This window comes from Dermacentor albipictus, chromosome 3 (assembly GCF_038994185.2).
Source record: "Dermacentor albipictus isolate Rhodes 1998 colony chromosome 3, USDA_Dalb.pri_finalv2, whole genome shotgun sequence".
Taxonomy (NCBI): domain Eukaryota; kingdom Metazoa; phylum Arthropoda; class Arachnida; order Ixodida; family Ixodidae; genus Dermacentor; species Dermacentor albipictus.
In genome coordinates this window covers 79220859-79235038 of record NC_091823.1, presented here as the reverse complement: position 1 = coordinate 79235038, position 14180 = coordinate 79220859, and the positions used below count along the sequence as shown (strand labels likewise).

The 14180-nt window shown below is 44.8% G+C and overlaps 1 protein-coding gene across 1 annotated transcript in view; it reads left to right on the top strand.

Annotated features, from left to right (window-relative positions):
• The window catches only part of LOC135919174 (cell adhesion molecule Dscam1-like), a 283407-nt gene that overhangs the window by 238970 nt on the left and 30257 nt on the right, over window positions 1-14180 (top strand). Inside the window, 3 exon segments of the mRNA XM_070536458.1 lie at window positions 3181-3366; window positions 3841-3910; window positions 5343-5406. Of these exon segments, the coding sequence (XP_070392559.1) occupies window positions 3181-3366; window positions 3841-3910; window positions 5343-5406 (320 nt within the window).

The window sequence follows — 14180 nt, the reverse complement described above, 5'->3', positions numbered from 1 at the left end:
GGGTTACCAACACAAACGTTTGGCCCGAATAGCCCATGGCGCAATCTCTTTCATCGAACACCACTTATCGATGCTTGACCTATCTTAATCAGTGGAAAAATGTGTCATCACGCTTTCCAGGGGCTGAGAAGGAAGTAAACACGCCTGACGCTCAATATTAGAGGCCATCCAATTCGTCGTGCTACTAGTGTTCGTTTCCTGGGCGTCACCATCGACCGCAAACTACTATGGCGACGCGCAGTTGAAAGTGTTGTGGCTGCATCAATGCAAAGAGTCAACGCATTTCGTCGCATGGCAGGTGTCCGTTGGGGGAACAATCCTATGTCCGCGCTTAAACTGAACGCCACACTGACAACAAGCCGCATTCTCGATGAGCTTTCCGAGTCATTTCTAGCGCTTGAACGCAGTGCATAAAAAGGGACCTCGCTTGGCGATAGGAGTTTCTCAGGCAGCTTCAAACAAGGTTATTATGAAGCAGAGTCTCTTCCACTGCGCCTTTTGGCATCGCAGGCCTTGCTGACGCAGCTATTAAAGCGGGGCGAGTCCCCCGCAGGCACGGCGCTGCTCTGGCGGCTAAGAGCAAGAAGTCGCTCCCATTTCCATGCGGCACTGAAAATATTCAAATTTTTAGAATTGGAGTGGCCAAAATGGAGTCGCCCAGACCCGCCATGGTCTTTTTTGGACGTCACCTGCAGCCTCAGTGTACGACACCTACCGACGAAACGCGCCATTTAAACTGCCGAATCAAAGTTTCTTGTGCTAGGCTGCTTTAGTACAGCGTTTCAGAGCCATCTACAAGTGTACACAGACGGGTCAGTGTGTGCACAAACAGTTAACTTCGCAGCGGTATTCTGCATACCCTCCCTTAATATGTCATGGTCTGGTCGCCTGGATCCCATAGCTTCATCTTCGACAGTAGAAAGCGCCGCAGTTACCGCGGCTATGTGAAAACTGTGCGCGTATTCTGCACGCGACGTCGTGGTGCTGATAGACTCAAAGTCACCGTTACAACGCTTACACCATTGCCTACCTCGATAGAAGCTTAGAAGGCAATCTCTGCTACTGAATAAAGTTCTAATGAGCAAGGCATTTAATGTAAAATTTCAATGGATCCCATCCCACGTAGGAATTGAAGCAAATGAAAAAGGCGACGCTCTTCACGCCTACAACTGGCATGTGTCCCAAAGTAAGAGCGCCGAATATGTTGCAGAATCCTAAGGGGGAAATCCGCATTCACTTTAGGGTGATTCCCCAGGCTCCACACCAAGCTTGTGTAACCCATGAACTTACTCGCGAAGAACCAACGATGTTGTACCGCATCAGAGCCGGCTCCGCGTACACCTCGACTTGATTATTCAGAGAATAGACGATGCGCTTCCCCGCTTTGTGCCTTCTGTGATGATATCGGCCACATAGAACATCTCATTTCGCTGTGTTCGCAGTTCGACACAGTAAGAAAAGCGATGGCCTACAGCCTGCAAAAGAATGGTCTTTCGCACAGGACCTTAGAAGACGTCGTTTTCCCCAGAGGGCCCGCGGATATCAGAAAGAGAGCGCAACAACTGCTGATTGCCTTCAAGTTCTTTCCAGGTGTCATGAGTCGCTTTCGTCGCCGTTGTTTCGCCAAGGACAACATTGTAGACCTTGTATAATCGCTTGAATTTGTTCCAGATAACAAGAACTCTGCGTATATGCTATTTTTGGACATATAGCAAGCGTTCGACTCTCTTACAAATAAGGAGATTATTTTCGCATTTGCAACCGTGGGAATTTGGGGTCAGCTGTTTCTCTTCGTTCACAATTTTCTGACAGAGTGCAGTGTGGGAGTGTGTGTTAGAGAAGCAATAAGTGAATCTCGCAATGTGATGCGTGTGATGTCCCGCAAGGCAGCGTTTTATCGCCTCTTCTTTTTAACTGTGTTTTTGCTGAACTTCCAAGACGTTCACCTAAGAAATGTGACATCCGATTAGACATAGCTGGCTATGCCAATGACATCGCTCTATAGATCAGTGGCCCTTCGCAAATTAGCCCAAACCTTCGAGCAAGCCTGCAGAGAGCTCTGAATGCGGCTGCAGAGCACTTGAATGAAGTTGGGTTGCAGGCTTCACCTGAAAAAACCGGGTACAATCGCATACCATCCCGGACAACGTGCTCGTCAAACCATGAACCAACTTAACCATGCTGAGACGCCAATACGATTGGTACGACAGCATTGTATTCGACAAACATGCTGCCAGTTCGAGGGGCGAAGTGGAACTTCCGGTGGTCGGAGCAGACCATCGTTGCACTATATGTATGTATGTATGTATGTATGTATGTATGTATGTATGTATGTATGTATGTATGTATGTATGTATGTATGTATGTATGTATGTATGTATGTATGTATGTATGTATGTGCATTATATATATATATATATATATATATATATATATATATATATATATATATATATATATATATATATATATATATATATATATATATATATATATATATATTCCTGACGGCTTCTCACGCTCCCCAGCAACTGCACGTTTTCCTGGGAATGCTGACGGCGAACCCTAGAACACTATGCACGAAGGCGAGCTTTCTGGTTCTTTCTTTTTTCTTGTAACACCAATGCAGAAGCATATGTATGGCGTTGCGTGTAACCGAGCGGGGCGCGCCGCTCCTAATAAGGCAGACCTCAAACGGCAGCCCGAAAAGAGGTTTGTGCGTGAGTTTCCGCGTAACAGAACTATATTTACCCGTATACTGGAATTATAATCCGGCACTATGATGTCGGTAGGTTGTGCGTAAGTTGTACTTTACGAATTTTGTGACGCATTTTACTTTGAGAAATGCCATTAGTGCAGTAAAGCCTATGCCCCACGCGGAGGGCCTGCGTGAATGGGGATGCGCGGCTCGGGATGATTTTTCTTATACGGACATCGCCACCGACAAAGACGCCAGAGATTTTCTGCGACATTTGGCCCTTAACGGCGTTAAAATGTTCTGGTGTGTTGCTCGAAGGCAACATTCATCCATAAATGGTAAACAGGAAAGGCACTTTAAGAAAAATGAAACTGATCAAGGCGCTCGACGTATAGTCCTATACGACAGCGTATTGGGAACTTCACTTCGACCGTGAGACATCGTTCCCTTTCACTCTGACATTCCGGCTTTCTTCTGTGCAGGGTTCGTGCTCTACTGGAAGTCGGAAACGGGCGACTGGAGCGAACAGGGAGTGGACGGAGCGGCCACGTCGCACACGTTTCAAGATCTCAACTGTGGCACACGCTACCATTTCTACGCAGTGGCCTTCAACGATGTCGGACGCAGCGAGCCCAGCTCCAGCGTCAGTGCCACTACGTCTGGAGGAGGTGAGTCTTTCTCCTTCCGCTTAAAGGATATTTTACGGATGGAAAATGTGTCTGTGTAGCTTTCTGTCTGCCGAGCGCCATCGAAAATACTTTATTATAGGACAAAAGGAGCCGATCTGCAGCCGGGTTTGAAGTGATGAATTTACGTATACGAGCCATTCGTTATGACCCCCCAGCACAGCCGTTCAATTTTTTTTTCTTTCATAGTGTTTATTGGAATTAGGAAACATGATGCACAAAAAAGAAACTGTATAATATAGCTTGACTACTAGGTGGCAATATCCAATGACAGGAAAACAAGCATTATATAGGAAACTAACATTATACAGGAGACAATTCGTCCATGCTTAGAGCTCTGAGGCAAGTAGCAACCAGTCATCACAATAAAAACTAAAAAAAAGGGAAATGTAAAGGTCCGATCAAAAGTGGATGCCAGTCTGGCTGACAATCTCCTAGGCCTTTCATATCTTTCAGGTGCCTACAGAGCATTCAAGGCCAAGCCCTTTGAACATGTCTGGGGCTACCTCGAAATGCTTCAACCGTGGCAACAATTGCCACCGCGAGAGACAACCCAATAAGGACCTATATAGATATCGACGGACTCCGGGCGCATGTTCGCCATATTTCCAGAGTCCCTGACCACCATCTCGCTCACTTGCCTGAGAAAAGACCCAAGGCAGCGTAATCCAGATCAATTGCGGCTAACCGGCACTCTTTGTCTTTGAGGCACTCACCCGCAACAAGAACGCCATCCCCTATGTGGTGCTTGAAGAAGCCTCCTGTGTACCTTGCTGTTCCAGGAATAGTGAAGAAAGCTAGCCTGACCACCGCGGCTCTCAAGCAGATCACATTGGAACTTCTGCATTGTTCATACGCTAACCAAATTCATGTTTACACGGATGGTTCCGTCTCGGAAAATTCTACGGGCGCCGTTGTTCTACCATCTCATTCGGTCGTCATCAAGTTCAATACTTCACACGTCACGACATCTACAGGTTCTGAACTGGCCGCTCTTCACGCTGCTGTCGAATACATTGAAAAAGAACCGCCCAACAAATGGGCAATATTTTGTGACTCGAAAGCAGCCCTCCAGAGCTTGCGAAGTTTACGACGTGGCAATTATGAACAGCTGGTGTCACAAATCAACGAAACCTGCCATTGCGCATCTGAACGAGGACATGACATCATATTTCAGTGGCTGCCGGGACACTGTGGCATCGTTGGTAATCACCTCGCCGATGACGCTGCCCGACGTGCCCAGGCTGGCTCACCGACACTCCTTATCCTTTTATCCAGAGTCGACGCCGCAAGAGAGCTTCGCAGTCTCGCTCGTGCAATCACGTTAGGTTGCTGGCAAACACCACATAACTCTAAATGTCGTTTACACAGCCTCGACCCATCACTGAAACTTACATTACCAGCGAACCTTCCACGACGTGACGCAACACTGCTGTGTCGGCTGTGGGTAGGAGTAGCATACACCAACTCCTACAGCTACCGTATTGGAATGGCGGATTCACCAATGTGCGCTACGTGCAAGTGTGAAGAGACCATCAGTCACCTTCTGTGCCACTGTTCTCGCTTCAATAATCAACGTGAGACTCTCCAGTGTGCCTTAAATAGACTGGATGACAGGCCATTTACGGAAGCGAAGATTTTGGGAGCCTGGCCTCAGAGTTCATTGGCCCAGAAAGCCGTTCGAGCGCTTTTTCGCTACCTAAGGGCAACAGACTTGAGTGCCCGACTATAGACATCCTACACTTAAGTTCTCTCTCTTCCTCTTTCACTCCCCATTCCCCTCCCCACGTGTAGGGTAGCAAACTGGACTCAATCTGGTTAACCTCCCTGCCTTTCCGTCTTCCCTTCTCTCTCTCTCTCAGGTGCCTTATCCAATTACAGAAATGTGCCTATCAGAAAACAGCGGCTTCAATATTTCTGTCTTGAACAGCAGTTTTTCGCAAGTTATGAAGCTCTAGGAACAAAAAAAAAAAGATGCAATCGTTCTTCATCACGGCAAGTTGAAACAAGATATTAGATACTGTAAGATTAAATAAATTTTGTGTAGTATTTCCAAAAATGACATCCCATGTTTACGTTTACATACATACATACATACATGCATACATACATACATACCTACATACATACATACATACATACATACATACATACATACATACATACATACATACATACATACATACATACATACATACATACATACATACATACATACATACATACATACATACATACATACATACATACATACATACATACATACATACATACATACATACATACATACATACATACATACATACATACATACATACATACATACATACATACATACATACATACATACATACATACATACACACACAGCCCCCGAAAAGTGTGTGAAGAACCCGGAGAATGCTAACGCATTAACAACATGGTATAATAAACGATTGTAAAATTTTCTAGGTGACACAATACATTACTGCTTTTCGTTGCGACATCAATCATACAGAGGTTCGAGACGCGATTGCGCCGTCGTCATTGTCGTGCAGTCTTGCTGTCGACGATGCATGCGCGGCCCGCACGTGGACGACCAACAAAAAGCACCCGGAGACGCGAAGTGAGTTTGGCTACAATAGGCGACGAAGCCCAAGTGGACGATCCATTCAGCCGCTGCACTCAGCCGTCTCCGCCGGAGCCAGGGCAGCGCTCTGCATTCCGTTGCTGGCATGAGCATTGTGCGCACATGCCTTAGCGTTCCCGCTGATTAGCTGTGCGCATAGCACAGCGTGGTGAGCGTGAGGCTAAACATGCGCAATGTTTCCATGGGAGGCTGATGAATGCCGAGGTACACAATAGAGATGCGACGCCTACAAAGTTGTCTGCACGTTCCCCATCAAGTCAGTGCTCTGCGACACTTTCAGCGCGAAATTGAATCTTACTCTTGGTTTCGACGCTTCACCTTCGCGGGAGACTGACAATTTTCGAGAATACCAGACAGTCGGGAAAAGCCTTGAAAGGTAAATTTTGCCCGTGAACGCCCAGGCACAAACAAGACCAGGAAATAAAATCGGAAGGAAATATTAAAACTCGGCAGGAGAGGAAGAAGGTTAACTCGCCATAGAACCCACAATATCCCTAGAGACATTAGGCCGCCGGCTGAAAGCGTTTCTACATGTTTTATACATGATTTCGAAAAGAGCTTTGCCATCTGCTATCTTCAAATAAAATGAATATATATTGAAAAAGACGACGCTACATAATAATGAGTAGCACAGCGCGGTATTGAAGAGAATAAGTACCCCAAAATTGAGCACGAAAGTCATCAAAAACAAGTCATTTGCAACAACAAGACATTGCAAACAACAAAACTTTTGCGACATTGCAGAATAACAGCTCAATTTCTATCTAAGCCTTTTCTGTCAAGCAGTTGCATTGGTAATTATCTGAAACACGTAACCAAACGAAACTTTTTCCTACTTTGCATATGACAAGTAAGGTGACTTCCAGTTACTGAAAAATTGAATTAGGGTGTCACACTTCGCTCTCCCACGACACCGAGAAAGCATGCGTATATAACGCTTGTACATATAGCACTTTCGAGTTGATCAGTAATTAAGTGCAGTGGCATGATTAGCTCATACACATTAAAAAGTGGACGCATAGGACCTTCTAACATGCCGTTCAATTAAATAAAATAAAAAATAGTCGTCCCTTTTCAGTTTGCCTTCCAAGGTAAGAGCGAAAGCCTGCTCCGTGTATCTATAACGCCTGAAAATAAGCAGAGAACGAGTATTCAGTAATTATCTACAAAGTCAATAAATATTTTTAAAAGGTTAACCATAGTTCAAGCTTCTACAGCTCGCAAATCGCATATTTCTACCAAAAGCGAACTCGGTGCCGCATTAAATTCTGTCGGGAGAATGAGAAAGATTGCCTTTAGAAGAGGCACAATAATTTCGAACACTTTTTTTACGAAAAGTAGAACTTTATTACAATGTTCTATTACACGAATGACATTACTCCCATTCCCATGCAATTTCAGTCCCGGCGCTACTTACAGTGCTCACAGGATACTTGGCGAAGAAATAACACACTTCGTAGAATCCCTTTATAGGGGAAGGAAACGAGCATTTACTACAATTATTTGCCAAGTCATCAAATAACCTCGTCACTTTACAGTAACTGTGCAGATAACACATCACAAGGTCCCATTTTTTTCAAGTATAAAAATTTGGAGGACGCTTAAGCGTCGCCTTTAAGAGTTGCGACGCGATAGGATTCAAAGATCCCCGAGTGCTTCTCATGCTTCCCGGCAACTGCAGTTTACCAGGAGATGCTGGCGGCGAACGCTGTGCGCGAAGGGCAGCTTTCTGGCAGAAAGGCGGCCTCTTGCATGGGCCACAATGTGGCGGAGGCTAGTGCCATCTGGAGATGTTGCTAGGAACCGAGCGCACCACTCTATGGCCTTTGAGATTTGCGCGCGCAAATCTGGAAGGTCATGGCCGCTATACGTATCGTAAGAGCCCTGGAAAAGGGGTTGGTGATTTTCTTAGTTTTCACGTAACAGAATTATGTTTTCTCTTATATTCAGATTACAATCTGTCGCTATCATGTCTGTAGGTTGTGTTTAGGTCGCACTTTACACTTTTTCTGCGTATTTTACCTTGAGAAGTTCGATTAGTTCAGTAATTTCCTTGCGCCACATGGAGGGCCTGCGAGGTTGGGTATGCATGGTTCGATATCCTTTTTGCCGAAGCGACGTCAGATTCTCTGCGACATGGGGCCCAGAATGACCGCTAGCTGCTTTAGGCACTTTAGGTACCAGTCAGTGAAGCCTAATCGATATAGTCGTTGCTTCATAACTTCCCCGTTTTCGTCGATGCCACACCATCGCCGTTGTCGTCATTTACATACTTTAGCAAAAAATACAACCTTATTTTTAGTTCTTTTTTTTTAAGGTGAAAGCCTTATGTGTCGATGTTGGTGGTGACCTTGGCGAAACTGCGCTGTGACAAAAAAAATGGCCGACGATGCAAAGAGTAAGAACCGGTCTAAAATTCTCGAACTGACATCACATTTCTCATGGAGGTTCCTGTAAACAAAGTAAATTACTGGCTTTGACGAGAAAATTTAGTACATTTTGTTGTGGGCGGGAATCAAGCCCAGGCCTCCGGGGTGCGAGACGAGCACGCTTCCCTGAAAGTGCGCTCTTCCCTGAAAGCTTACTAAAGCTGTGCCTAGTGCGTGCCTGATTGCACACGTCACCTCGCAGTCATCTCGCTGTCTAGTGCGTGTGGCACTGGGCGGCGCACGTGACGGCGCTGAGGAGGTGGCGCCACGTCATGGGTGTATAATACGAGTGCGTTGATGACGTTCCGAGGTCTACAAACAGTATAATGCTTTCGCATTCCCACATGTAAGCAGTCTTCTGTGTCTGCCGAACTTTAAGTTTATTATTTGCTGTCACGCCAAGTGTTGTTGCGCAGAAAAGCAGGCGTGCGCGCTTTGCGCATTGACGTCACAGACGGAGCGGTGGCGGCGGCTGTCGGCGGCGAGCGATGGAAGAGTGTGTACGTTCTTGTGGCTCGCGAGGACTGCCGTGCAAGTGCACCATTGCGGAGGAAGCGCGTACCGCTGCGCCTTAGTGAGGAGGTCGCCTTACTGCCACACATGTACTTCCAATTGCGGCTCGTTATGTCTCGCAAGAAATATCCCCTTGATCGCATAACTTAATGAATCGCCAATATCTCTTACAACGAAGTCTAATCCATATTGTATAACTTCATGCATTGCTAAATGTGCAGCAGGCTTTCGCCTTGTTGTGTTACAAGAATGTAACACCTTCTGTTTTTCTTTTGCGTTCCGTACATGAATACGTGACGACATAACAAGCGAAGGAAAAATATCTACCAGTTTCCTAACATATAATGGTCGTATGGTGTAAACCGTGTGCGACAACGCATGAAAAGTATAGGGGGCAGACATAGCACTGGTTCAAATTTTGGTAAGGGCTGCCAAAGCTGAATGCCTCAGATACGCAGATGACGAAACCTATTGGAATTATGAGCGAGGTAAAACGACGTAATAAATGTGACTAAATCTCAAGGCAACATCCCAATGTATATTGTATTTGAAAGGATTATTTTTCATACCACGCAGAAGTACAAAACACGGAATAAGAGAAAAATGACACTTGCACTTTAACATTAAAGCTAAACCAGGTATGCTTTCAGATTTCTAGACATAGTAGCATTCACGTTGTGGCACACATTTTTGCCATATCGTCACGGCAGGGGCTTATTCTAGTAGCGTGCGTAGGCGCATAAAGCAATGAAAGGACAGGAAACACTCGCACACACTACAATATAGGCACCTTAGCGCGCCAGCATTACGTCATCGCGAGAAAATGCACATCAAGGGAGCACAGAACGTAACTGTTTGCATCACCTCAGGCCTATTCACCACTTATTGAGTCCCCAACCTGCTAAGAGTGCATAATCAAAATAACAATAGTTTTGCATTTTGTGTCACAAAAGAATATGCCACTACTCTATAATCGTCACGAAAAAGGTGCTCTATACAACTACTGTAATTTTATTTAGGTAGGTTCTTATTTAAAAAAAAAAGCCTTTAAGGGCTAAGAAAAATATCAATAAACGATGCTAATGTTTCGGCATGCTCCAATGATTGGTCTTTCTGTCAAGGCATTGTCGAAACAGTGCGATCAACGACTCTCTTCAACGAAATGGGGCGGGTAGCTTCATTCGGCTGAGTCGCGACGAAAAGCTAGAACCGAAAGTGAACGAAGTGTAATCGAGCGGCATGGTAATCAGACACATCTGTCGTAAGACGTTCTCGCGTTAAATGTCCTCAAGTTTAACGCAAGGAGCTTCAAAATGCTCACACGCGAAGACAGGCGTGTCTCAACTGCTCGGAATTGCGACACGCACAAATGTGCTACTGTTACTTTGCGCATGACTCAATCGTATATCGTGCTCCTAATAGTCGCGTTGGAACGACCGTCAGTTCATTCCGCTGATTGCAGTATAGATTGAGTTGACGTACTTACGACGTTAATTTGGAGCACACTTAAATAAATTTCACTTGCTCGCTTTGTTCGGTGGAAGGCAGCAGAGGGACGTTTAGTAACGTTTGTTTTTAACACTTGTAGAATTCAGCTACCTCAATTGTTTTATCTTGCTGTTTTTACATAAGGAGCAGTCGAGGCGATTATTTTGAAGCTCGGTGCCACATTTTTTATTGCATTAACGTGCGCATCGCTCAAGCTAATCAATTATGGGGTTTTACGTGCCAAAACCACGTTTTGATTGTGAGGCATGCCGTAGTAGGGGACTCCGGAATAACTTAGACCACCTGGGTTCTTTCTTTATAACGTGCACGTAAATATAAGTACACGGATGTTTTCGGCCCGATAGAAATGCAGCCGCCATGGCTGGGGTTCGACCCCGGGACCTCGTGCTTAGCAGCCCAACACCATAACCATTAAGCAACCACCGCAGGTACACCCGCTAAGCTCACTGATGGATTAGGGCCATGTGTAGAATTGGCAGTCTCTATTATACTTCTGCGCATTGATTAACTGCAACTAAATGCTGGCATCAAGGTATCTGTAAAGAATACTCCTTTATCACAGCCTGACATGACAGTGTCGCAATGTACCTGCATGCCCCATATGGGTAAAGTTGCGTTCCTTCTCCAGAAACCTTTTCAGATTACGGCTGCGCCAGTCATTTCATGCACAACCAACGGCCATAGAAAGCCTAGGCGTGACGCTGACAAAACGAGGCTGTAGCGCTTGAGTACCCCGCCACTGTATCTTCTTGCATTGCTGATGTAAAACATAAATTACCTGAGCACGACGTGACCAGAGAATCCGTCTTTTTTTGGCTTCCAAATGGACTTGTGACATTGAATACATATAATTTCAAACAAGGCATTGCGTTATAGTTGTTGAATGCATTCTTAAGGTACTACACGTACTGTTGGGGGCTATCTATATAGCTATACATGTATGTTTCCATATACCCGCTTTTTCACCTACCTGAGTCACTGGGTGGCTAACTGTCGAATGGTTAGTACATTGGGATGTAGGGTGGTCGCTGTACAAGCAAAACTGCAGGGCAGTAAAACAGAACAAGGCATAACATTTAATGATCTTCTGTCATGCGTCAGGGCACGAAAACTACCATGCGTCTTCAGTAACCATATTATTCACAATCTATGTCCACAAAATCAGCCGTTTGTACTCATGTATGGTAACAAAAAAGGCATAAGAAGAAGCAACTGACCGCACTACTATTCGTAGAGTTTGTTAAAAATTACTAGAGGGCGCTAATGTCTACGGGAACTGCATCCATGACCATTCAGCCAGCGTTGGGTACATGGACCTGCCTAAGCTTCGTCTTTTTTGGCTTTCAGATGTACTTGTGGCGTAGCATGCTGATCATTTCAAACAAGGCATTGCGTTATAGATGTTTAATGCAATCCTAAGGTACTTCACATACTTTTTGGAGCTATCTATATAGCTATGCATCTATGTTTCATTTCGTAGCCACTTCTTCAGCTACCTGAGTCCCTGGGTGGTTCATGGTCGAATGGTTAGTGCACTGGGATGCTGTGCTGAGAACGGGGTTTGAACCCAATCGTCGGACCAACTTGTGTGGCTGAGCATGCGACAGAGTGTACATACGTGTCGATCTTCATTGAACCTCTTTCGCGACAACATGGGTCCCTGTTATATGCGCGGCTGGATAGGTACCCCTGTTCGAAGGAACTCTTTGACACCGGCTTCGACCATTGGGTATGTGCCATTCGGCTTGCGCTGGTGTTCAATGAACTACTTTGATGCGAATTTGGCTCACTGGGTATGTTCCAGCGAACATCTGGCAGCAGCTTGGGTCACTACGTATGTGCCACTGGGAATATGCCGCTCTTGTGGGATGAGGAAGGTCTCTTATATTTATACGATGCTGAACGTAATTGAACCAACGCCACAAAGGTGCCCCAAGGACAGCAACCTGACGTATTATCACGCTACGGCACGAATGCACTTGGCATGTGCCACTTTTCAATTAATGCTTTGCATGCAAGCGCCTTATCGTGCAGCGCAACTAATGCCCAGGTTACATGCCGTTCTTGAATGAACTCCATCCCCGACCTGCGTGACTGAGTATGTGCCACTGAGCGTGTGCCAAGTGAGGGAACAACCCTCAGCGTTCGCTGAAAAGTGTTTACTACAGTAATTTTCTACAATAATTTTCAATAACTGCAGTAAACTTGCTCAATGATGATTCGTTAGCAACAGCGGGACTCAGTGAGTTCTATTTTCTAATTGCGTGAGGAAAAAATGAATATTCGAAATAGGTAGTGTTGGAACATGTTCGCAGTTAATGTACGAGAATGCTTTTGGCGTGTTGGTCTTCTGTAGGAGTAGGACAAAAATGCAGAAGTGTCGATTTTTATTAGTAAGATCTTGATGAGGGCTAGTTGGTTCATACTTAGAACTGAGGTGAAACAGCGCGAAAAAGACGAGGACACAAGGAAACAAATACCACGGACAAGCGCTGTCTGTTGCGAAGTAGCTGGAACATCAGTTTTAAACGTGCTTGTTTGGTTTGGGTTTGTAGTGTTAAGATATCAGCATATTTAAGTAGATCTGATGGTGTGTTTGTTAGTCTATACCTACTGAAAATAATCCTTAGTGCTTTCTCTTTGTTTTTTTTTTCTGGACCTTCTATTTTGCTCAGCTGCTGCTGGGTAAAATCGAACCAGACTGGACAAGCATATTTTAGCGCAGATCAGATAAGTATTGCACAACCTATATTGGTTTGGTATCTCGCGGTGTGATCCGAAGACATCCTTTTCGTACAAACAGCCGTTTTAGGGTGGTGCAAGTAATGTTATTGATGTGAGCCTTCCAACTCAGGTAGCTTGAAATCGTTACACCCAAATATCTGCGATCAGTTACTTTGATCAAGACATTTAACAACATTGAGAGACATTTGGCAATGTTAGCACCCTTGGCTACCCACTTCCAATACGTCTTAAAAAGGAAGTTTAGCATGTGTCAGGTCCAGTGCTCTTCTTTATACCAATGTTTAATAAGGGGATAAGCACGCCTTCGTTTGTGACTGTTAGTGGTTATATTGTGAATGGTCTGACGGTTCCGTGATTGGTAGGTGTCCATCGTCTACGCTAAAAACTTATTGTAAGTATTCATTGAGAAAGTTTACAAGAGAGCTGTTCTCTTCAAAGGAATGTGTGTGCTCGTCACTTTTCTTGGGATAAATGTACTTCCAAAACATATTTAGGGCATTTAGGGCGTTTTTCTAGAATGTGAGAAGAATCTTCGCAAAGTAATTAATTTTCATTCATTAGGTTTACACCTCATATGATTAACGGATGCTATGAGTTAATTTCTAGTTAACCTTGCCGGTATCGTGTTTAGTTTTTCTCTTAGTCGCTGTCATTTTCGCTTCGCGTCTATTACGTCAGACGTCATGCACTAGTTTAGTCTTCTCGCTTTTTTTTTTTGTTTTTGTCGGTACGTAACTTTCTGAACGCGAAGCCACAATGTCTGTAAATCTACTCCATGTTGTTTCGATGCCAGCAGGTAAGTTATTTGAATGTACTCCGAAAGAACGGTATTCGAAAGAAAGATAGTCGATTATGCTTGTATCGTCATGGCTGTAATTACGATACCACAGCGATGTTTGCCGAATTGCATGTCACGCTCCGGTACTGCAAAAAAGATGAGCTGGTAGTCTGAGATGCCAGGCATGATTAAT